This window comes from Apteryx mantelli, chromosome 20, assembly GCF_036417845.1.
Source record: "Apteryx mantelli isolate bAptMan1 chromosome 20, bAptMan1.hap1, whole genome shotgun sequence".
Taxonomy (NCBI): domain Eukaryota; kingdom Metazoa; phylum Chordata; class Aves; order Apterygiformes; family Apterygidae; genus Apteryx; species Apteryx mantelli.
Window position 1 is genome coordinate 12,784,379 of NC_089997.1, and position 25,696 is coordinate 12,810,074.

General features: G+C 57.1%; 3 protein-coding genes across 3 annotated transcripts in view; 2 read left to right on the top strand and 1 right to left on the bottom strand.

The window, feature by feature from the left end:
• LOC136993803 (antigen WC1.1-like) overlaps positions 1 to 25,696 on the bottom strand; it is a 350,141-nt gene that overhangs the window by 60,764 nt on the left and 263,681 nt on the right. The gene's annotated exons all lie outside the window — the stretch shown is intronic.
• LOC136993746 (scavenger receptor cysteine-rich type 1 protein M130-like) lies at positions 672 to 2,943 on the top strand (the record flags this gene model as incomplete). The annotated part of the gene is made up of 3 exons (XM_067308689.1): positions 672 to 753; positions 1,181 to 1,495; positions 2,696 to 2,943. Coding segments are annotated over exons 1-3 (645 nt in total), but the record flags the coding sequence as incomplete, so codon positions are not given.
• LOC136993747 (antigen WC1.1-like) overlaps positions 5,456 to 25,696 on the top strand; it is a gene marked incomplete at both ends in the record, with an annotated part of 213,633 nt that continues 193,392 nt past the window's right edge. Inside the window, 2 exons of the mRNA XM_067308690.1 lie at positions 5,456 to 5,771; positions 6,207 to 6,521. Coding sequence (XP_067164791.1) covers positions 5,456 to 5,771; positions 6,207 to 6,521 — 631 coding nt within the window. The remainder of the gene's footprint in view (positions 5,772 to 6,206; positions 6,522 to 25,696) is intronic.

A 25,696-nucleotide genomic window follows, 5' to 3' on the forward strand; every position in this document is an offset into this window, starting at 1 on the left:
TCTTTGTTGTCCTGTGCGAGTCCCCAGGAACTGTGTCAGGGAGTGGGGTGCATCAGGGCAGTGTTGTCAGGGCAGGAAGCTGCAGATGGAGGCAGAGGGACTCCTGGTCCGTCGGGTGCTGTGGCTGCTCCTCTGGGTGCAGCTCTGCTTGGGTAAGTGCCTGCTTCCTTGTCCCACAGCCCTGGGTCCAATGGGCACCAGTGGGATCATGGGGATCCCTCTGGAAAAGGGGTTTCATCCCAGAAAGCACTGAGACAAGGCTCGAAGGTGCTCAAGTCCATTGACCCTGTGCTGCTCTGGGTGGGAGAAGGGTATTGGTGCTTCCAGGGCTCCTGTGCTTATGGCAGTTGGTGCCTGGGTGTGCTTATAGACACCTCGTCCTTGGGCACCCTTTGGGGATCCCCTGTTCCCCCAGTGCTGTGCCCCTGGAGCTGGCGGTGGGTCAGCTGGTGGCTGCAGAGCTCAGCAATCCCCAGGGCACAGCCAACCCCCAGGGTGCCCAGGAGGGTTTCTGTGGTGTTCAGTGCCCTGTGGTTGGGGTGACCCCAGCCCAAGGTGGGGCAGTTTGTGCCCTGCAGAGAGAAGGGGACCAGGGCATCTGCATCCACAGCCCGGCAGAGAGGTGTCCTTCCCAGGGGCCCTGGCTGAGGGCAGGGGCTGGGCTCATCCACATGGGCAAGGAGGGAATGAGCATTGGAAGAATCTTGGGGATCCTCTTGGTGCTCCCTGGGGACATGGAAAGCCCTGTGGGAGGTGGGTGGGCTTGGGTGGTGCCCAGGGCAGGTGGTGGACAGGGGACTGGGGTCATGGGGGATGCAGCAGTTTGGGGAGGCCTGGGGGTTTGGGGCTGTTCACAAGGTGTCGTGCTGGGGAGGAGCGGGTGCCCTGTGCAGAGCCTGGCGTGGTGTCTGGGTGGGCATGGGCAGGGTGCAGGGTGCGAGGAGGTGCCGAGCGCTCTGGGGTGGGAATGGCCCAGAAGGGCTGGAGCTGGGTATCCCCCAGCCCAGCCCAGCGCAGACCGCAGGGAGAGGCCGGACCCTGACACTGCCCCTGGAACAGCCCAGAGGGGAGAGGGCTCACAGCCCCGGTGCCTGGGACTCAGCCCTGTGCAGGGGACTCTGCACAGCCACAGCGCGGGGCCTTGGCATTCTCCTAACCATCCCCATGTCTGTGTTTGAAGGTGCTGCGGAGGTGAGGCTGGAGGCTGGAGGCAGCCCCTGTGCTGGGAGAGTGGAGGTGAAACACCAGGACCAGTGGGGGACAGTGTGTGGTTTGGGCTGGGACATGAAAGATGCTGCTGTAGTTTGCAAGCAGCTGGACTGTGGATCTGCTCTCCAAGCTCTTTCGGATGCGCCTTTTGGGCCAGGATCTGGCCAGATTTGGCGGAGCTATCTTCAGTGTCAGGGCACTGAGACTGCCCTGTCTGAGTGCATACATGCTGATTGGAGTAAACGTTACTGCACTCATGCTATGGATGCTGGAGTGGTTTGTTCAGGTAAGGAGTCAGCCAGTTCCTCACCTTTGGGGCGGGTCCTGGGATCGGGGACTAACCGGGCTGTGCCCTGAAGGAGAAATGCGTGGGTACCGGAGCAGGCCCTGACGTGGCTACTCTCACTGCCAAGCTGGGACTGTTGCTGCTGCTGTCCCTGGGGAAAGCCCCGGGTGAGCCCACCGTGGGTGCACAGACCCCATCAGGGTCACGGGGGCTCAGCCCACCCTCAGGCTGAACCGAAGGGGCTTTTCAGAGAGGAGAAGAGCAGGGCCTGGGGCAGAGGAGCAAGGTGACGGGCAGCACCTTGCATGCCGTGCCCAGGGCTGCCCCATGAGGACCAGCCCCACGTGAGCTCGGGGCCTGGTGGCTGTGAGGCCCCTGGCTGCTCCCTCCCACATCACCGCACGCACAGGCCGGCCCTGCAGGGTCCTTGGGGCTGCCACAGACCCGCGGGGAACGCGGCCTGTCCAGGCAGCACTGACCCGCTGTCCAGCCGCTCCTGCCGGCCCTCGGCTCCCCACGCTGCCCCGTGCCACAGGGCTTTGCCAGCACTTGCTGACCCTCATCTGTACCTGCTTTTGGAGCACGCACCGGTGTCAGCCCAGGGCTGCACGCAGATCTCCTGCTCCTCTGCCCGGTCGCTGGCCATGACGTGCACAGCCCCAGCAGTGCGCTGTGGCCCTGCCTGGGGACACCTCTCCCCAGGCACGTGTCGGAGGAGACAGCTGGCCCAGACACCGACCCGGTTACAGCTGCACCATTTCTGTGCCTGGGACATGTCTCCCCTCACAGACACCCCAACACCCCAGGACACCCCCGGGAACAGGGAGCATTTTGGGCTGCTCTGAGGCGATTCCCCAGCCTGGCTCTGAGCTCCGCAGCACCTGGGCCTGTTTTCCTAGTCCAGGCACTGTGGTGCTGGGGGCCTGTGCCGGGCAGCGCTGGGCTCCTGGGGCAGCAGCATTTGCCTGAGCAGTGCCTGTGGCTGTGGGTCCAGGATAGACACAAGCCCTGGGACACTGTGTAGGTGTGAAAGGAGGTGCAAGGGGCCCTGAAGGGTTTGTGTCATCAACACCCATGGACGGCTGCCGCTGGGGTGTTCATGGGTCATTCTGGATGTGGCTGCCTTGGAAATCATGTGGGATGCAGGTATGTAACTGCTGGAAGCCTCTGGGAACTGCCTGTCATTGGTGTTTTCTCCAGGATTTGTCCAGCTGGTTGGAGGGGCCAGCCCCTGCTCAGGACGTGTGGAGATCAGAGATGGAGACCTGAGGAGAACAGTCTGTGACTTGCACTTTGGTCTCAAAGCTGCTGAGGTTATCTGCAGGGAGCTGCAGTGTGGCACAGTCCTGTCCATCCCCGGGGCAGCTCACTTTGGAGAGGGGGTCGGTGCCATCTGGGACGAAGAGCTGCAGTGTGTGGGGAATGAATCCCTCCTCTCCTCCTGCCCCAGGATGTCCCTCAGCAACCAGACCTGCACCCACGGGAACGACGCTGGTGTCACCTGCACACGTGAGCATTCAGGGAGGAGGTGTGAAATGCCTCCTGTGAGCTGTGCGCTGCAGGGTAGGGGAGCAGGGAAGTGACTGCGCTGAGCATGGTGTGAGTGCAGGAGGGGTGGAGTTGTTTGTAATCTTAAAATGACGTGGAAGGAGCAGAAAGAGCTGCTATCCCTTTGGGGTCTCCTTCAACACCTGAGGGTGCAAGAGCACAAAGCCATTGTTAAAATTATCTGTTCTCATTTGTTCATTCACGGGCACCGGTAACGAGCAGCAGGAGTCAGATTTCAAAGTTTTTAAAGTTCTATTGCTAGCAATAAGGTGCCTCTTGGCTGGGAGCACAGGAAGGGACCCAGCAGCTTTTTGTTACAACTTTTAAGCGATAGTAAGTTGTTACATATTCAATACTTCAGTTTACATAACCAACCAGCTCTATCCACGATTCTTAGGTCTACCAATCCCCTTCCCATGCTACAGTATGAGGTAGTTCTGTGCCAGCCTTATATGGTCTATCTTATAATTATTCATTAGCTGATTTGCACCTCTTCTGGTGTTACCGTTGAACAACTGTTGTACTGCTGGCTGGATTAAAGTGGCTTCTTTGCAGATCTTCAACTTTGTACTTAAACCAGGGCTAAGGCAAGGTCAGAGAAGATGTTCTGCTTGGAAGGCACCCTGACCTTGCATGTTCTTTCTCTGCAGAACTAGAGTATAGTGGAAATTTTCTTAACGCCATCTTCACTTTTCCTCCTCTTTCCCCAGAGTACACAGGATTCAGGCTGGTGAATGGCAGCAGGTGTTCGGGGCGGGTGGAGATCCAGGTGCTGGGGACCTGGGGAACCCTCTGTGACTCTCACTGGGACATCTCCGATGCCCACGTTCTCTGTCATCACCTCAACTGTGGATTTGCTGAATCTGTTCCTGGAGGAGGGCATTTTGGGAGAGGAACTGGCCCTGTCTGGAGAGACACCTTCCACTGTGATGGGACCGAATCCCATTTGGGACAGTGCCCTGTGACTGCCCTGGGGGCCTCCTCATGTTCACATGACAATGATGCTGGCATTTATTGCTCAGGTGAGTTCAGGGAAAATGGAGGATTAACTAAACTTGCCCCTTGTGTGTGACACGGCAACCCAAAACTGGGAGCCCATGGCAATGACAAACTGAATGTTCTCCCTGGAGAAACCCTGGCTTCCCATGGAGGGATTCAAAGGGCTTTGCCGGCTCAGGTCTCTGCCTCCCTGGGGCAGCTGGTTCAGGCCCTGGAGACCACCGCCAGGCCTGGGCTCCTCTGCTCCCCTCCTGCAGCACAGGCACAAGACGGGGCTGTGGGACACAGCTCCACTCAGTGCAGCTGTGAAGGACCCTCCTCTCCCTCCTGCAGCACACAGCCCCGTCCCAGACCACAGAGAGCCCTGCAGACCCTGATCCCACCGCCTGCAGGGGCTGCTGTGGGCGCGTCCAGCAGGAGCAATCCCTGAGGCCGAGCTGCAGAGCGGGGCTGGGATTTGCCCTTGCTTCTTGTCAGTATGAACCCCAAACTCGTCCTGTTTTGTAAGAAAGGCCCTCGTGCTTCTGCTTCCTGCCCAGGACACAAGCTCCACATCCCCAATCCATAGGGATGCAGAGGGGTAGAGACGTGTGGGCTCTCCCCTGGGTGTCTCAGCAGGGGTCAGTCCCAGCATGGAGATGGAGCAAGGCTTGTGCTCATCCTGTCCATCACCCAGGCCGTTGCACAGGCCAGTGCTTCCTCCTGCTGAAGCTGCTCCACATTCATCATTAAGGATATATCTGGTGGCTCTGGGATTTGCCCTCACCTCCCATGCTTGCCCATCCCTGTCCCTTCCTGAGAAATGACATTTGTAGTCAGCAAGGTTTAGTGACTGGAGGAAAAAAGAAAAAAAAAAAACTTGGAAAACTTCCATCCTCAAGTTCCTCACTGTGAGCTGGCTACAGATGGGTGAGTCCCTGGGTGTCCCAGGGCATCAGAAATGGGAGACACATGGCAGGGTGCAGGGCTCCCCGGTGTCACAGAGGGTCCAGGGTATTTTGCCTGTCTCCGAACAGAACCCTCTGAATCCCTGTGGCTGGTGGGCGGAGGGAGCCGCTGTGACAGGCGAGTGGAGATGCTGCTGCACGGGACGTGGGTCAGAGTCCTGGATGACCAGTGGGATGGGAACGATGCCAGCGTGGTGTGCTGGCAGCTCCAGTGCGGAGAGGCAGAGCGAGCCTACAACCCGCCGAAGCCTGAGCGAGGGACGGGCCCCGTGGGGCTGAGAAGGGTCCAGTGTGCAGGGAAGGAGACTCGCCTGACCCTCTGCAACATCTCCCTGCCTGAGGCAGTGCCGGAAGGAATTGCGGAGGATGTGGGAGTGGTTTGCTCAGGTGAGTCACTGACAGTCCCCAACACACTGTGCTCCCCAGGGCCGGGAGCCCCTGACAGCTGGGGTTTCTCCCGGCTGCAGGGAGCCGGCGGGTCCGGCTGGTGAATGGGGCAGGGCGCTGTGCCGGGAGAGTGGAGATCTACTACGAGGGCACCTGGGGGACCGTCTGCGACGACTCCTGGGACCTGTCCGACGCCACCGTTGTTTGCCGCCAGCTGGGCTGTGGGGTGGCCATGGAGGCGCCCGGCTCTGCTCATTATGGGAAAGGCTCTGGGAAGATCTGGCTGGACGAGGTGAACTGCTCCGGGGGTGAAGCTGCTCTCTGGGACTGCCCCGCCAAGGCCTGGGGGCAGCACGACTGCAGGCACAAAGAGGACGCAGGAGTCGTCTGCTCAGGTCTGTGTGGGGAGCAGTGGTGGGAGCCTGCTGCCCAGGAAGGTAGGGAGGCAGGGAGAGCAGGGCATGGCCGAGCCTGTCCCTGGCTGCCCTGAGCCCCCTTCCTGCCCCCATCCTGGGAACATCCGTGCACAGTCCTCACTGGAGCTAGTCAGGGTTACAGGGAGGGCACAGACGTCCCCAGGGCTTAGAGGGGAGGGTAGTACTGCACGTTGGGAACTTCTCTCTGCTCCCTTGGTGAAACAGTGACTTGCTGGCAGTGCCCTCTGCCTGTCTGAGCCCTGGGGTGTCCAGAAGAGATCCTGCTCCTTGCAGTAAGCCTTCCTGCCATGGATGCCATAGAATAACCTGGGGGATTTTCAGGGATGCTTCAGGTTTCCTTCTCCTCAGCCCAGGACCAGCTTGTTCCCCCCCACTTTGTGCCTTTCCTTCCAGAGTTCACAGCCCTGAGGCTGGAGAAGAGTGACGGCTGCTCTGGGCACCTGCAGGTTTTCTACAATGGGACGTGGGGGAGTGTTTGCTCCAACTCAATGACTCCTGACACCATGTCCCTGGCGTGCAAAGAGCTGGGCTGTGGAGATGAAGGGTTCCTTGAAACAGACCTGCCATATGGCAGGATATCTGGCTCCACATGGCTGGATCGTGTTCAGTGTGGGAAGATGAACAGCTCCTTTTGGCAGTGTCCCTCTGCTTCCTGGAAGCTGCAGTCATGTGATGACCAACGAGAAGAGACTCACATCACCTGCAGTGGTAAGGCTGGAGCCACCTGGGCACAAAGGCTCACAGCAGGTCCTGCTCCCTGTTCAGCGAGGTGCAATGCAGAGAAAGAGCTTGGAGTGGCTTTTACGTTCCATTTTGGACCACTGTGCTGTCAGTGACACAAACAAGACTTCATCTCTCAGAGTGACACGTGTCCATCAGCAATAGCTGTCCTGAGTTCCCTGCGTAGCCCAAGGAGGGGCAGAGGCACCTCCAGGCAGGGTCTCCTCCAGCTCCCCTTGGACACCTCTTGGAGGTGCCTGTTGCTCTGTTGCCCATAGAGAGGGCCCAGACAACCACCTTTTAGCTTGGGAAGTCCATGCAGAACATCCTGCTCATGGCTGTGTTTTGCTGAGGGAACGGGAAGGGGGAGAGTGAAACCAGTCCTGGTGGCTGAGGGTTATGTAGGAAACAGGCAGCGTGCAGGGCACTGCTGGCAGCAGAGCTCAGAGAAGCCTCCCCTCTGGGAACATCCTTCTGCTCCTCTGCTAACCAGGGAGCCTTTGGGGGTGAGCAGGCGGGGGTAAGCCTTCAGTGCTGTGCTGTTCTACCCTGAATTACCAGGGATCCAGCTGTGTCCATGAGCAAGGAGGCACTGGGAGGTTCAAGCACAGGTCAGTCCTGCTCCTGTCCACATGACTCCCATGAAGCAGCCCCTTCACCGCAGCATTTCCTTCTGCAGGGAGACGACCAGAAGCCACTCCAGCCCCGGCGGCAGAATGCCCCAACTCTACGAACTGCACAGGTAGCTGCTCCTCCATGTGCCCTTCTCGCTTGGCCAGGCTCTCCCAGCTGCTCCAGTGACATGGGGGGTTCTGCGTTTTCCAGAGATGGAGAAGATTCGTGCTGTGGGAGGAGAGGACATGTGCTCAGGCAGAGTGGAGGTTTGGCCCCACGGCTCCTGGGGGACGGTGTGTGATGACTCCTGGGACATGAAGGATGCTGAGGTCGCCTGCAGGCAGCTGGGCTGTGGCCCTGCTGTGTCTGCCCTGCGGAAGGCTGCATTTGGGAAGGGGACAGGTCCCATCTGGCTGTAGCAGGTGGAGTGCAGAGGGACGGAGCGATCTCTCTGGGACTGCTGCACCAAGCCTGGGGACAGCGGTGCCTGCCAGCACAAGGAAGATGCTGCTGTGAATTGCTCCGGTGAGTAGCAGTGCTTCATCCCCTTGTTCCAGGACATGTCTCCCCAGCTGGGTCCTCACAAGGCCCCAGAGCTCCTCAGAGCAAGGATGTCCCTGGGGAGGTCAGGTGTCTGGTGTCAGGTGGGGAGCAGCTGTTGTGGGTCTGGGTGTCCTCAGGCTTCTGCCCATGGGACTCCTGCAACCCCTGTAAGTGCATCCCCTGGTCTGCCGGTGCTGTCCTCCCCACGGCCCAGAGCAGAGGACCCTGGGCCTGTCATGGGGACCCAGAGAAGGACAGTTCAGATGGGACTTTAAGGGGATGTCCACATACACACACACACCCACACACACCCCTCTATCTCTCTCTCTGCTCTGCAGCTGCACCGAGGACGACAACGTCACCTCCTCGAGCAGGTAACCTCCCCTCCTCCCTGGGGTTGATCTCTCTGGGGCCAGGTTGTGACCTGCAGCCCGAGGGAAGGGGCTCTGTGCTGGGGTGTGAAGCCCCAGAGAGGAAGCCCTGGGGTGGGAGCAGGTGGCATTGGGGAGGGCTGTGATTCAGCCAGCAGGGTGGGAACTGCCCTGTGACCCAACCCTGTGCCCCCACCCCCTGCTGCCATGTGTGTGTGGGGGGTCAGGACTAGGATGTCCCTGGACCCCCACCTCCCCCAGGCCAGGGGCTGCCTCGTCCATGTCCCTGCCCATGCAGATCTCACCCAGGGCCGTGCGAGGGACAGCGGGAGAATCTCGGTGCCTGTCATCATCTGCATCATCCTGGGGGCCCTGCTCTGCCTGCTGCTGGCCCTCCTGGTGGGGCAAGTGCAAAGTGCCAGGGCTCAGCGCAGAGGTGGGTCCTTCCCCATCGGTCCCAGGGTGGGCGATGCCTCTTGGCAGCCCCGGGGGTGCTGTGGGTTGTCTGTGAGGGGAACAGATGGAGCTGGGGTGCGGGTGCTTTGTCCTGCCCTATTCCCTGCCCCTCCACTGTCTGTCTGTGGGACAGCAGCAACCAGGGGAGGAGAGATTCCAGATGCAGGAGGAGATGGTGATGGGCGAGGAGAGAAATGGCAGCAAGAGGCCGGGGGAGACGGGAGCAGCAGCTGGCTGTGCTCTGGGCAGCACTGGAGGCTGTGGGGCAGGAGTGGTGCCGGGAGGAGCCCAGGGCAGGGGGTCTCTCAGTGCGGGTGTCCGGTCCCCAGGCTGCTCTCTCTGCCCAGCCCTGCCCACCCATGGCAGGGCAGGGCCATGTTATGGACCCATCTGGCAGAGAGCAGGGAGCTCCCCGGGGAGAGGAGCTGTGGGAGCTGCTCCAGGGTCAGACCAGGGACTGGACTCGGGGCCAAAAGGGGCATGAGGCTGTCTCTGACGGGACAGGGTGAGGGTGACGTTGTCCCAGACCATCTCCACAGGGACGTTGCTGTCACTGGGGACGTGGCAGTGGTGCCTGGACAGAGCAGTGGGGCTGGGCTGTGGGGTCAGTACTGGTCTGGCCTGGGGAAGGGCTGGGTGAGCACATCGGAGTCTGGTCTCCTGTCTCCACGTCCCTGTGCCGACCCTGCCTCTGTCGCCAGGCTCCAGGAGGTCTCTGGAGCCCTTCTCTGAGGCCGTGTACCAGGAGATTGACTACAGCTTGACATGGGAGAAGCAGGCGATGTTCGGTCGCTCAGGTTGGTGTGGGTCCACTTTGGAGGGAGCACATCTTCAGGGCCCTTTCCCCCAGCCCTGACCCAGGATGGGACCTTGGCAGCCCCCAGACCAGTGGTCCCCACAGTGCTGGGCCACAGGGTCTGTGGGGAGAGCAGCCCTGTGAGGAGCTTCCTCCCCACCAGTTCTGCCCATCCCAGCCCAGGGCACAGCTCCTCCCTGCCTGCTGGGCTGCCTGTCCGGGGTTGTACCTGGTGGGTGAGGGAAGGGGCTGTCCCAGGGCAGCTCCAAAAGGCCCTTTGAGATGGGGTTTATCCCATGGGAGCAGGATGAGCCCCGAACCCTCCTCCCCGCGCAGTCCCTGCTGTGTGGATCCCCGTCCCCAGCAGTGCTGGCCATGAGCAGGGTCAGCAGGGCTCACCCCAATAACACCCGCTGCTCCTCTCGCCAGGCTCCTCTTTGGAGGGGTCCCTGACCAAGCTGCAGCCCGAGCCTGGGGACAGCGAGGAGGAGGACAGTCCTGGGTCAGCACCAGGTAATGGAGGGTGAGGCAGAGGAAGGGTTGCTCTCTCCTCCCTGTAGCTGTGTGACCAACAGCGTTGTCACTGAGTGTCACCATCAGGGTGGGGAGGAATCACCCTCAGGAATGACTCCAGAGCCATGTGGAGCGGGTGAGGGTCGCACATGCCCATCTGAGCTGGGTGTCTGCAGCCCTGAGCCCTGCGGGGTCGCAGGGGGACTTCCCGGGCTCAACCTGTCCCTGCCTCCAGCAGGCCCTGAGCTTACCTCAAGGAGCCATGCCTCAAGGCACCAGCGTCTCCACAGCCAGCTCCGGTGCAGAGCCCAGCACTGCTGACCCTGCAGCTGGGCGAGAGGGATCCCCGCTGCCATATGCACGCTCCCACAACCCTGGGGGAGGTGGGACAGATGCTGAGTCTCCTGTGGCCCTGCCAACACCAGCATCTCAGTCCCTTGTTCCTGCACATCCTTCCTTCCTCCGCTCTGCAGGAGGGCTCTTCTCATTGCCACCAGCTCCCCTCTCCTTTCAGATGTCCCCGTCCTGCCCAGAGGTGACCCAGCAGATGGCTATGACGATGCCAGAGAAGTCTCTGACCCCGGGGAGGATGTTGTTCCTGGGCAGCGAGACTGGGAAGTGCCCAGGGAAGCAGAGGAGGGAAACAGGCCTGGGGAGGTGCAGAGAGGTGAGGGGGAAGTGCAGTGCTGCCGGCTTCTGGGGTGCCGTCCCCAGTGCCTGGAGAGTCACTGCATACTGAGAGCCCGACCTCCCAGGATGGGGAGGGAACCTGCGCCAGGAGTTTTCCTGGTGGGGAAACTGGGGTGGGATAAGGGGCCAGACATCTCGGGACAGTGAGAGGAGGGAGAGGAAGGGGATTTACAGCCCGGGAGGGGCATGTGCCTGGGGCCAACTGCAATGCACCGGCCTTGCTGCTTCCAGAGGGGAGCCTGCACTCCTGGAGAAGTGATGGGGCCCCAGGAGCCAAGAGAGACACCCCATCCCTGCTCCCCACAGACACGGGGTACGATGATGCTGAAGAGGCATCTCTGACACATCCCCATGAGGACACCAAGGCTGAGAGACTGGACCCTGGTGCCCAAAGGTCCCTGAGCCCAGGGCCAGGAGAGCCCACCCCTGCCATGCGGTTGGGTGCACCTGGGATGGAAGAGAGTTCTGTGCAGCTGGGAGAGCCATGAGTGCCAGAGACCAGTCTCCCTTCTCCCACTGGTAGCAGAAAGAGCTGGGCATTTTGTCTGTTTTTATTTGTCTACTTCTATGCCATGCATTGGTATTTGTTCTTATTAAAAGCATTTGGGAGTTTGATCCAGAGCTGGTGCTTCCCTCCCCAGGTGTCAGGGTGTCTCCCCAAGGCTGATCAGGGAGGGTGAAGCACCAAGAACCAGCAGTGGGGAAGGGGCATGTCTCGGGACCAGCGGGCTCTGAGACAGGCTGTGCACCTGCAAGTGCCCATGGACCCTGGAGTGTGGGAATAGTGAACAGTCCAGCTGGAGGATATTCCTGCTGGCAGAGACATTTCCATGCTGCAAACCACACGCAGAGCTTCCAGCCAAACTGGGTCTCTCTGCAGGGTCCCGTAATGCCCCTCTGGGCAGGGAGGTCCAGTCCCCTCACCCTGGGAGTGCCCCTGCTTGCTCTTTTCCCAGGGGCTCTGCCTGGACCATCCTGGTCCCAGGCAAGGATGCCACCACTGAGAGGCAGTGACAGGGTTGGTCCTGGGCTGTGGCCCCACAGCAGAGAGCCTGGAGGTGACAGCAGAGCCCTGAACACCCCAGCCAGCCCCAGAGGGGCTCATTCCCTGGGGATCACCTCCCCACAGCGGTTGAGAGGCAGCTCTGCTTCCCACTGCCCCTGCACATGGCGCAGAGCAGGTTGTTGGGGTGCCAGGGGCTGGGATTTCCCCTCCTCTGGCTCCACAGGGTCTCCCATTTCCAGGGGCTGCTCCTGGCTCCCGTGGTCCTCATGGACCCCCCGAGCACTCCTGGCACAGCCCAGAGCTGGCTCCTTCCTGGCAGGGGCTGTGAGGCACCAGGGCTCAGGGAAGCCCTGGGATGCCCCCCTGCTCCCATCCACCCCCCACCCCTCTGCCCTCCCGCTGATGGGCTGCAAGGGCAGAAAAAGGAGCTGCCTCAGCTGGGGCACCAGTTTGGCTCTGTGCAGGGGACTATCTGCGTGCAGACGCAGGGGACGGGAGCAGTCAGTGACAGGAGAGGACATTTCCTTCAGCAGGGTGGGAGGCAGAAGAGGGAGAGGGCAGTGGGCTGGAGAAGGGACCACCACAATATGCGGGCTCCAGCCCAAAGTCACGATTCAGCCCCCGGCCTTGGGACAGGCCCATCCCCGAGGATGCTCACAAGGGCATATTTCCATGGAGAGAAGATTTCACGTCCACTCCTAAAGCAGTTGCTGATGGGAGCTGAGAGAGGATCCCTGGTCCTAGGCCAGGTTTTAACCAACTGTGCCCCAGCGCCCACAGGTGAGAAACTGCTCACACAGGAGCTGAGTGGGGAGGAGGGTTCAACAGCTGTGCAGCATCTGGCACCCAAACTGCCCTTCCTCCTCCAGCCAGGGGGGTCTCTGCACCCCGCTGGCTCTTCCTGATGGGTTCCCCATGCCACACACTGATGGGCAGCAGGGCTAAGGCCAAGCGCACAAAAACACACTCCACCTTCACCGTGGCTCATTTCCTTTCCTGCACTGAGCTGACACCTGAGGTACTGGGAGAGATCTCCTGGAATGGGGAGGAGTCACCAAATGCATCTGTAGCTGAATCTATATGATCTATACCTATATGTAAAAAAATTGGGATTCTGTGACTAAACTGGCAGTTTCTGAGAATAGCATTTTTTTCCTGCTTTAACTTTCCTTTCCTACACTGAAATTATGTTCCCTACTTTTTCCCTTGCATTTTTCCTCTTTCCTTCCTTTTGTCATCCCCCCACCCCACCACTTATGCACCCATCCTCCACTCATTTACTGATTTCAGCCTTGGCAGGCACAGGAAAGCATGGGGCCATGTGACTGCCGTCAGCTCTCCCTGCCCAGCTGCCCCAGCACAGCTCGCCTCCCCCCCGCAACAGGCACCATCTGACCGGGAGACAAAATTGGACGTCTCTGCCCAGGGTCTGGTGCCTCTCTTGGGGAGGCAGAGGATAATGTCCCCAGTCCCAGTGCTGCCCAGCACTGGCTCTGCTTTGCAGGAGGGTTTCAGCTCTGGGTCCCAGGAGGGGCAGGTCTCCTCTGCCCCAGCACCCAAGCCACAGCCCAACAGTGGGGCTGTGTGAGCCCCCTCCATCTCCCCAGCTGGGGCAGGGCAAAGCCAGGCCTCCCCCCCCCCCCACCAGGAACAGCCACAACTCAGTGGTGCTGCAAACAGCAGGATCCTGCCCTCGAGGAGAGGAGGGAGCCAGCAGCTGTCACCAGCACCCTCTCCCATGGCAGCCTTTCCCTGTGTTGTGCTGGGAGCTCCTCCAGCCCCAGGCCCTGTACTGACCCTCCATGGGCAGCAGCATGTCCTGGGGCTGGGGATGTCTTGGCTCCTCTCCAGGATGGAGCCCTGGTGCTGGGGACCTTGCAGGATGGCTGGGCCGTGTGTGCAGAGCTGGGGAGGGATCACGGGAAGAGCCCAGACCCCCAGGGTAGGTGTGAGGGAAAAGTATCAGCACTGCTCAGCCAGGGGTCTCAGACATCTGTCCCAGTGGCCTCAGGGCTCAGCCCCAGCAGCGCTGCATGTGCCAGGGCAGGAGGACACTGGGGCACAGAGGGGCTCTTGCTCTGGGGCAGACACCTCCATGCTGGAGCACCTGCTCCGCAGGGACCTCGTCCTGCACCAGGTGCCCCTAACCAGCCTCTTCTGCCCTGGAGCTCTGCCCACACTGAGCTGTGGCAAAGATGGAGATTTACACCTCAGGACCATAGTGCAGTGCGAGCAAGGGCCGGATCCTGCTCCTTCCCCTCGCTGCTCCCAGACCAGCAGCTCTGCCCTCGGGGCTGGACAGGGGCCCTGCATGAGCCCTGGGCTCTGGGACTTGTGCAGCCGCAAGGAGCGCAGGGCTCAGCTGGCGCTTGGTGCCATGTCCAGCCCTTGGCTGGGCTGCAGGAGAGCTGGGCTGTGCCGGCCCCGCTCAGGGTCTGCCCTGCCCTCCTGCCCCTTCCCGGGAACACGGCCCTGCTCAGCGTGGCTCTGTCCCCACATGCACTGCTCTCTGCCAGGGACACCCATGGTATCACCAGCACAGCCCCAGGGCGGTGGGGCAGGGCAGGGGTGACCCTGGGGGCTCTGGGGGGAGCTGGGGCTCAGGTACCACCTCTGTCCCCAGGACCTGGAGCCTCCCTGCTGGCAGCCCCTGCCCTGAGACAGCCCCCTCCCTCCCCAGCCCCTGGCCCATCTCTCCCTGTGGGAGATGCAGGGCTCAAGCCTGAGTCCAGTGGGAGTGGGGTTTTCCCATGGGGACGGGGGTTGGGTTTGCAGCGCCCATGTGCATTACTCACCTCCATGGGGGTCTCACTCTGTGAACACCCTTCTCCCATGGGCTTCCCACAGGGTGTTTGGAGACAAGTGGTGCCAGCTCTGCTCAGCCCCATGGCCCTTCCACCATGGGGTTAGCACCCACTCAGCCAGTCCTGGGGCTGTGTCAGGCCCTGCCCTTCCCCACAGGGACATGAGGGGCTGAGCTCAGCCCTCACCTGAAGGGCATGCTCTCCCCGAGAGCTGGTGCAGGGACCTCTCTGCTCAGCTGCAGAAATGTCACTACACTCACACACATGGACATGGGCCAGAGATGGACGAAGAGTGACAAAATAAAGACATGCCTGTTCCATCCCTCGGATGATGTTTTGGGCATGCCCAGATGTTGTTTGCCAGTCCAAATCTCTCACCTTGGCTGCAGGAAATGGCACGCCTGCTCTGAAGCTCCATGCAGAGCCCGCAGCAGGGGCAGAGGGGCACAGCACAAGTACCTGGGTCCATAACCAGAAGACGATGGATCAAAATGGTTTGTTTGCTTCACAGACATTCATAGACAAAGTGTTTGTTTAAAAAAAAAAAAAAAGATTTGGCTCTTTTGCTAAGATAATGCTCATCATTTGCTAAGATAATGCTCATCATTGGAGCGCAGCTAACAGAGGCAGCGAACAGAGGCAGCAGTTTGCGCAGCAGTGGTTGGGCTCTGACTAGAACTTGAGGATCTTGTGGAAGTTGTGGGCTTTCTGAGGACCCCCGAGGACCTAGAAGGTGATCGCTGTGAACAGGAAAGGGGAAGCTAGGCAAGGACAACTGCAGGAGGCCTTGACTTCTCCTGGGAAAAGCTCGTGGGAAAAGCTCCAGCTAGGAGTGGCTGCTGCTAACGAGCTCTCTGGGTTGCCCCTGACCAGAGGGGGTTGGGGCCTTTGATGCCAGTGGCCCTTGATTGGGCGGTCAAGCACCCTGTGAGTCAGTGCTAGGGAGAGGCCTATATAAGAGCCAGGCCTAGAGCGCAGCTCCCAGAGCGCAGCGAACAGAGGCAGCAGTTTGCGCAGCAGTTTGCGCAGAAGGGCGCGCGAAGGGACGTGCGAAGGGACCTTCATTTCTGTTCCCTGTGGTGTACACTTCCTCAAGTATGGTCGTGACACGCCGCACAGCGCGTTCCCCAGCGGCTGCTGGAGTTGCTGTGTCAGAGGCTTGGACCCAGACTGGCCCTCTGACAGTAGATGCAGCTCTACAGGTCTCAGGCTGCAGGGAGTGCTTGGGGCCTCTCCGGGAGGCCTGGGCTGGCAGTCAGCTGTCCTGCAGGAGGTGTGCTGCTGTTGACGAGTTGTGTCGTCAGGTAAGGGAGTTACGGGAGGAGGTCAGTAGGCTGCGCAGCATCCGAGAAGCAGAGCAAGAGATAGGGTATTCTCGGAGACTGTACAGCTCCAGGAGTCCCAACCCCCTGCAGCAGTGGAGTTGCCAGAGGGCTCTGTGCCGTGTGAAACGGTACAACATAACATCATAGAAGAAGGCTGGAAACTGGTCACTGCTCGTGGGAGGAGAAAGGCTCCTACTCCTCCTGAAGACCTGAAGCTGAAGAACAGGTTTAGTGCCCTCCAGGATGAGGAGGAGATGGGCATGGCTGCCAGGGAAGTAACCGGGACAACAGACCCTGTGCCCTACCGGAACACCCGGAAAAAGTGGCGGGTGATTGTTGTGGGGGACTCCCTGCTACAGGGGACGGAGGCATCTATCTGCCGACCTGACCTCTTGTCTAGAGAGGTTTGTGGCCTGCCGGGGGCTCGTGTGAGAGATGTCATGCAAAGACTGCCAAGGCTTGTCCACGCTTCGGACTATTACCCACTGCTGCTCTTCCATGTCGGCGCCAATGACACCAAGGGCAAACTGGAGACCATCAAGCAGGATTTCAGAGCTCTGGGGATGGTGGTCAAGGGTCTGGGAGCCCAGGTCATCTTCTCCTCAATCCTGCCAGTGAGGGGGATGGATGAGAGGAGGAGGAGACGGACTTTCCAGGTTAACGACTGGCTGCGCCGCTGGTGTTGGCAACAGGGTTTTGGTTTCTACAACCATGGGACCCTGTTTGAAGATCGACAACTGATGGCGAGAGATGGGATCCACCTCACGAGGCGGGGCACGCGGGTCTTTGCCAACAGGTTGGCCAACCTGGTAAGGAGGGCTTTAAACTAGGAAAGATGGGGGAAGGGGAGAGTTATAGTGACAGTGTAGTTGGCAAAAGACTGCTCAAGTCAGGATGCCTCCAGCAGGTGAATGCAGCCAGGGAAGTGCACATGGGATGTGGCTATGGAGGACCCTCTTTTACCCCTCCTGGGAAACCTGCATGCTCGATCACGTCCCTGAAATGCCTGTACACCAATGCACGCAGCATGGGGAACAAACAGGAAGAACTAGAGATATGTGTGCGGTCGCAGGGCCATGATCTCACTGCCATTACAGAGACATGGTGGGATAGCTCGCATGACTGGAGTGCTGTCATGGATGGCTACAGGCTTTTTAGGAAAGACAGGCCAGGAAAGCGAGGTGGTGGAGTTGCTCTTTATGTGAGAGAGCAACTGGAATGTATTGAGCTGTGCCTAGGGGTGGATGGAGAGTGAGTCGAGAGCTTATGGGTAAGGATCAAAGGGCAGGCTAGCATGGGTGACACTGTGGTGGGTGTTTACTACAGGCCACCTGATCAGGAAGAGGAAGTCGATGAGGCCTTCTACAGACAGCTGGAAGTAGCCTCACGATCCCAGGCCCTGGCTCTCATGGGGGACTTCAACCACCCCGATATCTGCTGGAAAAACAACACAGCTAGGCACAAACAGTCCTGGAGGCTCCTGCAGAGCATTGGTGACAACTTCTTGACACAGGTGGTGGAGGAGCCAACAAGGAGAGGTGTGCTGCTGGACCTCGTACTAACAAAGAAGGACTGGTGGAAGATGTGAAGGTCAGGGGCTGCCTTGGCTGCAGTGACCATGAGATCGTGGAGTTCAGTATCCTGTGAGGAGGCAGCAGGGCACCAAGTAGGATCGCAACCCTGGACTTCAGGAGAGCAAACTTTGGCCTCTTCAGGGACCTACTTGGAGGAATCCCATGGGTTAGGGCCCTAGAAGGAAGGGGTGTTCAAGAGAGCTGGTTAATATTCAAACATCACTTCCTCCAGGCTCAAGATCGGAGCATCCCTATGAGTAGGAAGTCAAGCAAAGGAGGCAGGAGACCTGCATGGATGAGCAAGGAGCTCCTGGCAAAACTCAGCCAGAAGAAGGAGGTCTACAGAATGTGGAAAGGGGGACAGGCCACTTGGGAGGAATATAGGAACATTGTCAGAGTATGCAGGGATGCGACGAGGAAGGCTAAGGCCCGTTTGGAATTAAATCTGGCTAGAGATGTCAACGACAGCAAGAAGGGCTTCTTCAAATACATCAGCAGTAAGAGGAAGACTAGGGAAAATGTGGGCCCTTTGCTGAATGGGGTGGGTGCCCTGGTGACGAAGGATGCAGAGAAGGCAGAGTTACTGAATGCCTTCTTTGCTTCAGTCTTTACTGCTCAGGCCAGCCCTCAGGAACCCCAGATCCTGGAGGCAAGAGAGAAAGTCTGGAGAGAGGAAGACTTTCCCTCGGTGGAGGAGGAGTGGGTTAGAGATCATTTAAGCAAACTTGACACCCACAAATCCATGGGCCCTGATGGGATGCACCCACGAGTGCTGAGGGAGCTGGCGGACATTATTGCTAAGCCACTCTCCATCATCTTTGAAAGGTCATGGAGAACAGGAGAGGTGCCCGAGGACTGGAAGAAAGCCAATGTCACCCCAGTCTTCAAAAAGGGCAAGAAGGAGGACCCAGGGAACTACAGGCCAGTCAGCCTCACCTCCATCCCTGGAAAGGTGATGGAGCAGCTCATCCTGGAAGCCATCTCCAAGCATGTGGAGGAAAAGAAGGTGATCAGGAGTAGTCAGCATGGCTTCACCAAGGGGAAATCATGCCTAACCAATCTGATAGCCTTCTATGATGGAATGACTGGCTGGGTAGATGAGGGGAGAGCAGTGGATGTTGTCTACCTAGACTTCAGCAAGGCTTTTGACACTGTCTCCCATAGCATCCTCATAGACAAGCTCAGGAAGTGTGGGCTAGATGAGTGGACAGTGAGGTGGATTGAGAACTGGCTGAATGGCAGAGCTCAGAGAGTTGTGATCAGTGGCACAGAGTCTAGTTGGAGGGCTGTAGCTAGCGGTGTCCCCCAGGGGTCAGTACTGGGTCCAGTCTTGTTCAACTTCTTCATCAATGACCTGGATGAAGGCACAGAGTGCACCCTCAGCAAGTTTGCTGATGATACAAAACTGGGAGGAGTGGCTGATACGCCAGAGGGCTGTGCTGCCATTCAAAGAGACTTGGACAGGCTGGAGAGGTGGGCAGAGAGGAACCTCCTGAAGTTCAACAAAGGGAAGTGCAGGGTCCTGCACCTGGGGAGGAATAACCCCAGTCACCAGTGCAGGTTGGGGGTTGACCTGCTGGAAAGCAGCTCTGCCGAGAAGGACCTGGGAGTGCTGGTGGACACCAAGTTAAGCATGAGGCAGCAATGTGCCCTTGTGGCCAAGAAGGCCAATGGTCTCCTGGGGTGCATCAGAAAGAGTGTTGCCAGCAGGTCAAGGGAGGTGATTCTCCCCCTCTACTCAGCCCTGGTGAGGCCACATCTGGAGTACTGCGTCCAGTTCTGGGCTCCCCAGTACAAGAGGGATGTGGCACTCTGGAGCAAGTCCAGCGAAGGGCCACAAAGATGATTAGGGGACTGGAGCATCTCTCTTATGAGGAAAGGCTGAGAGAGCTTGGCCTGTTTAGCTTGGAGAAGAGAAGGCTGAGAGGAGATCTTATCAACATGTGCAAGTATCTGAAGGGAGGGTGTCGAGAGGATGGGACCAGACTCTTTTCAGTGGTGCCGAGTGACAGGACGCGAGGCAATGGGCACAAACTGAAACACAGACACTTCCATCTGAACATGAGGAAAAACTTTTTCACTGTGAGGGTGACAGAGCACTGGAACAGGTTGCCCAGAGAGAGGTGGTGGAGCCTCCTTCTCTGGAGATATTCAAAAGGCGCCTGGATGCAATCCTGTGCAATGTGCTCTAGGTGACCCTGCTTGAGCAGGGGGGTTGGACTAGATGATCTCCAGAGGTCCCTTCCAACCTCAGCGATTCTGTGATTCTGTGATTGCAGGACAGTCACTCTCAGCCCCTTTGTTGTGCAGTGGGAAATGGAAAAGTCACAGGAGAGACACACCTCCTCTTCTGGAGCTCAGCTACCAAGGAAGGGGCTCACGGCTGGGTTCCCATGGCCTTGAGGGCAGCGGTTCTGCTGGGTGGGAGAGGAGACACGGGTGTTTGCTTAGAGGAAGATGTCTGCGTTGCAGGGACTGACCAGGAGTTTTCCAAATTCCTCCTCCCACAGCATTTATGTTTCTACTTTCCTTTCCTTCTCTAATCGTATCTCCATTGCCTGGAGCTATTCCCCCTGGGAGATGTTTCTCTGTCCCATGGCTCTTTTCTGACAGCACTCACAGACCTCATCCCACCTTCTGTGCACTCTGTTCTACGCTACAGAAATTACCCAGCAGCAGGGCACTGTTTCAGGGCATCTCCGTGTTTGCAGGTGGTAGGAAGCAGGTCAGACAAACACTAATGAGGCCAGAGAAGGTGAGGGTGCTGTTTTATGTAGGCAGAAGAGTGGGGAAAGGGCTTTCTGAGGTTCCTCGCAGACCTCTTGATCTCTCAGTGTAAAGGACTAAGAGTGTCAGTCTCTTGTCCAAACCTGACAGCTCCTTTTCCATACACCCCCACCCCCAAAAAAACAGTAGGAACTGAAAACAGACACTCAGGAAAGCTCCTTATCTTTGAGGTAACCCCTGCCATGACTGTCTTCTTGAAAAGGCTCCCTCAGAAAATGTCCTGGAGGTGAACTAGAGCTGAGAGCAGATCTGACCCACACAGCACCCTCTCAACAGGAGAATGAACCTGCCCTGTCAGTGGGTCGCTCCTTCCACCCAGAGCTTCTCCCCACAGCACTGTGGGGAGTTCCCCAGGCAGGATGAGTGCTGACCCTTGCAGGTGACAGAGTCACTGCCCCAGGCTCACAGCACCCTGGGGTGCAGGGACACTGCTCTGAATTACAGCCCATGCAGACCTGGGTGCACTCCCTGGCTTCACAACCCTGCACCATCCCTGGGAAAAGGTGGCCATGATGCCCTGTCCCTCTGATGGCGTGGCTGGGAATCCCTGCTCTAAAGCACCACCTGCGCCAAACAGGAGAAGCTGGCAGACCCTATCAGCTGTGGAAGGTGCCAGCGTCAGAAGAACCCTCCAGGAACCACAGCACCGTTGCCCTGCAGCCAGAGACTTACTGTGTGAAGGGCTGTGAAGATTTCTCCCTGCAGTGAGCTCTCAGATGTTCTCCCATTTCCAACTGTCTTTAACTTCTGAGTCACTCATGTCACCCTGGTGCCTGCAGGCAGTGCCCTGAGTCTTCCTCCTCCTTTAAGAGGAGCTGCTCCTGGACAAAGCTGTCTCCCTGCAGCATCTGCCAGGTTGCCATGGGCTCCCGCAGTCCCAGGAGCCAGGCCCAGCTCAGGAACACATGCCCAGCTGAAGACGTGACCTTCTCTGTCCCCTCTGCACTCTTGAGATGTTCCTGGGGCTCCAGGGCTGACAGTTCCTGAAAGCCTGCAGGGTCACCCCTGGGAAATGTCCATTGAAGTAGTCTAAAATGATCACTGATGGTCCCTCTCTAAACAGTGGAGAGAGACTGATCCCAGCATTGCAGCTGGTCTCATCAGAGGATGGTTATCTAAGAGAGGTAGAAATGTCCCCCTCTAGAAAGCCCTGCTCCCATCTCATAAGTAGACAGGACACCTGCACAGTGACAAGAAGGGAGTTCATTTACTTGTGCTTCAGAAACTGATTTAGAGGAGTTAATCAACACATCTAATGCCCATTGAGAAGCTCCTGGGATGGAGTGGGATTCAGTTCCCTCTCATGCACTCTATAAGCTCACAGGGGGTGGGATTCCCCTTGCCCAAATTTTGGTGCGCACAAAATGGGCGTCTGCATGGGAGCTTCTTGTCTCACCTCCCATTGTAACCAAAGGAGAGGGAGGGTGGGAGTCAGTTGTTCACATACAAACACCTTCCAACATTTGAGGTGCCAGAGATGGTCCAAGACATGTGCCACTGTCTGCTTCCTCTGATGGAGTAACTATGAGGCCCACATCCTTCTAGAGCATCAGCTGGGTGAAGAATCTCCTTGGCCATCTGAAATGACACTTGATGCCTACTTCTGCAAGAGCTCTGCTCTCTATGAAGCCAAGATCTATGCAAATCCAGACATTGCAAACAGCTCATGTAATTCAGAGCAGACACTTGATTTCATGCAATGACAATAAGCCTGCAGGGCCATGTCAGATGCATGGGGTGTCCAGCACAACCACCATGTTTCTAGCAGATACAGCACAGGACCTACAGGAAAACCATGTCCTTTCAGAGTGGTTGCTGGACAAACACCCCAGAGCATATTTGGTTTCCTGCCCATTCCCAAACAATGGATTACAATCACTGCCTTTAGGCAAAGTCCATCCCATCTACATGTGAGCGTGCTGCCAAGATGGAAGGCACATCACACCAAGGGTCTCCACACATGCCTACACGCTCAAACCCTGCTAGCTCTCCTCTCCCGAAACCATTTTTGATTCCCAGTGCTATGAATGGGGATTGTACTAATGATGCAGCCACAGCATTGCTGGATCACAAGCTGTTCAGGCCCAGAGACCTTCTCAGGGGCACCTTGTCTTTCCTGGAGATCCAGTCACCTTCATCACCAGCCCCAAGGTGCTGCAGAGTCAGCTCAGGCACCAAACACCTCTCCTGCCATGGCTGCGCGGCCCAGCTCTGTTACTCTCTGGCCTTGGGTACTGCAGGGTTTGCTCTCTTGTAGGTGCTTCATATCATCATTACATCGCCATCTGCTCTCTACACCAGCACGTCTCTGCTCTGAAGTGTGCCCTTTGCATACACAGTGTCCTTGGCTCTTGGGAACAGGTTTCACTGTAGCAAGTCTGCACTCAGTCCTGATGCCACAGCTGAGGTTCTGCAGCCCAGCTATACACAAATACACAAAGTCTGGGTCCCAAACAAGAGCAAGTAGAGATGCACAAGCTGTCGCAGAACTGCAACACCTTTAAGCGACCTGAGGAAGTCTGTGGATCACAGACCCTGCTTCTTATGGGTGGACTTTAATCTCCCTGACATTCACTGGGAAGGCACTGCAGCAGGGTGCAAAGAGTCCAAGGGGATTCTGGAGAGCATGGAGGACAACTTCTTAGCACAGTAAGCCAGATATATCAATAGGGGTGACACTTTCCTGGACCTGGAACCTGCAAACAAGGAAGAACTGATCAAGGATGTGATAAACAGTGTCAGCCTTGCCTGCAGTGGCCATGAGGTAGTGGAGTTCCTGATCCAGAGGGAAGTGAGGAGGAAGAGTAGCAGAGTCCATACTCTGGATGTCAGAGGAGCCTACTGGGGAGACTGGTAGAGGGAGCCCATGGAAGCCAGCTCTAGAAGGCAGAGGAGCTCAGGAAAGCTGGCAGGTCTTTAAGCATGCTCCAAGCTCAAGAATGGCCCATACTGACACTCAGGAGAACAAACAGACATCTCAGGAGACAGAGTGGCTAAACAGGGAACTTGCCACTGAGCTCTAATACAAAAAGGCAGCACACAGGAATGGGAAGCAGGGAAAGGCTGCAAAGGAGGAATTTAAAAATGTTGTCCAGGGAGGTAGGGAAGCAATTAGGAAAGCCAAAGCTCTTCTAGGATTGATGCTTGCAAGGGATGTCAAGGGCACAGAGATGAGCTGCTATTGCTTCAGTAACAGTAAAAGCATAAACAAGGAAAACGTGGGCCCATGGCTGAATGGGGCAGGGAATCTGGTGAGAGCAGATGTAGATATGTCTGGGGAACTCAATCCCTTTGCTTCAGTCTCTACCAAGGTGGTCTCCCAGGCCATTGTGCCTAAAGTCAGGATTCCCAAGGAGAAAAGCAACCAGCAGTGCCTGAGGGTTGAGTCAGGAATTATTTGCAAGAACACAAGTCTATGGGATTGGATGGGCTGCGTCGAGGATGCTGAGAGAGCTGGCTGCTATCTAGCAAGGCCAGTCTCTATCATCTTTGAAAGCTGTGGAGGCTCGTGGAGGTCCCAGTGACAGAAGAAACGCCAATGTTGCATCCATCTTCAGAAAAGGTGAAAAGGACAACCTGGGGAACTACAGGCTGTTCAGCCTCACTTTGCTGAGGAGAAGTGTCATGGAGCAAGTCCTCTCCTATCACTTTTCCGGGTAAATGAAGGAGAAAAAGGTGGCAGGGAACAGTCAGCACAGATTTACTGAGGGGAAATCATGCCTCACCAACCTGATGGCCTTCTGTGTTAAAAGACTTGTATTTGTGGACAAACAGGACAGTGAATGTCAGGTACCTCAAATTTAGGAAAGCTTTTGACACTTTCTCCCACAGTACACCTGCATACCAATTAGGACTTTATGGTCTGAATGGGTAGACAACCAAATGACCAAATAACTGTTTGGATGATCTGACTCAGAGGGTAGTTGGGAATGGGTAGTACTCTCCCTGGCAGGTTGAAGAGTAATGGAGCACCACAGGGTGTCTCCTGGGACCTGTCCTGTTGAACACTTTTATGAATGACCTGGAGGGGACAACTTTCATCCTATTTGCAGATGACCCCAAACTGAGTGGGGACCAGTCTTATGCTTGAGGGCTGACATTGAGAGGGAGCTAGATAGGCACGAGGAATGGGCTGTCAGGAATATCATGAAATTCAGCAAGGACGAATGCCAGGTTCCTGCACCTGGGACAGACCAACACTCTGCAGAGAGACAGGCTGGGGACTGAGTGGCCATGGAGCAGCTCTGCTGAAAAGTAAATAAGGATTTGGGCAGATGGAGGGCAAAATATGACACAGCAGTGTGGCCGGGTGGCAAAGAAGGCCAACAGCATCCTAGGCTGTATGAATAGGAGCCCAGCCAGGAGGTCGAGTGAAGTGATTATCCCCTTCTACTTGGCACTTGTAAGACAACATGTACAATACTGCAACCAGTTTTTGGCCCCAGTAAAAGGCCTCCCTTCTATGAGGAGGTCATCAAGAAGATGAAGCCAGGCCCTTCATAATGGCGCATGGTGGGAGGATGATAGACAGCAGCCAGAGGCTGAATCTGGAGAAGAACAGGCTGGAAAGAAGAAACAACTTCTTTTCTGCTGAGAGGATAGTCAAGCATTGGAAGATGTTGCCCAGAGGAGCTGTGCCATCTCCATCCCTGGAGGTTTTCAAGACTGGATCAAGCCCTCAGCAACCTGGTCTCACCCCAAAGCTGACCCTGCAGGGAGCACAAGGTTGGGCTAAAGGCCTCCTGAGGTCCCATCCAGCCTCAAACATTATTAGATTCCTTCCACCAAGGGTCTTCTCTCTTTGATGGTAGGAAAAGCACTCTGTTGTCCTGACCATGGAAGTAAGTTAGACACAAGTGATGAGATCAAGTAGCTTTCCTGTCCTGCTTCAGTCAGAGATGTTCAGAAGCAGAGCTGCATGGCAGGTTCCCCTGAACAGCCCTGATCACTCCTTTGCTTCACCTTTTATTCTCTTTTTCTCCCCTTTACCCCTTCCAAGTTCTACTCTCTTACTATCCTTATACTCTCCCATACAAACAGACCACCTCTCTTTACCCTTTCCCCACAGGCCTTGGTTGTGCTTGCTTTGTACCCTCACTCAGCATTTCTGAGATGGTTGCCATAGTAATTCCTACCTACGTCAGTAATTCCATTCAACTAGCACCTCCTTTTAGTCCTTGAAGTGACCTGCAATGCCTCATGCTGTTGTCTTCTTAGAGGCACCACAAGTCAGGGTGAGCCGTCTCCACGCACCCATTAACTGCTGACACAATGAGCTTCACTATAGGGGACCTAGAGAAACTTGGGGATTCGGCCAACAGAAACCTCATGAAATTTTACAAGGAGAAGCTGCAAGTTGTATACATGGGGAAGAATAACCCTGTGCATCAGCACAGATTGGGACCTGACCGGCTCAGGAGTGGTCTGAGAAGAAGGGTCTGGGTGTTACAAGGGATGCCATACAGGCCAGTGGTGCATGCTCACTGTGAATAAGGCCAGATGCTGATGGGGCTGCATTAGTAGAAGCATGGCTACCCAGACAAGGGGAGCCGTAATCTCCCTCGACTCAGCACTAGTGTGTCCCATTGTGGGCTGCCAGGAGCTTTTCTTTGTAGTGGGATGCAGCATGAAAAGAGGAAAGAGCCCCAAACTGTAGCTTGGGAAGTTCAGACTGGACATTAGG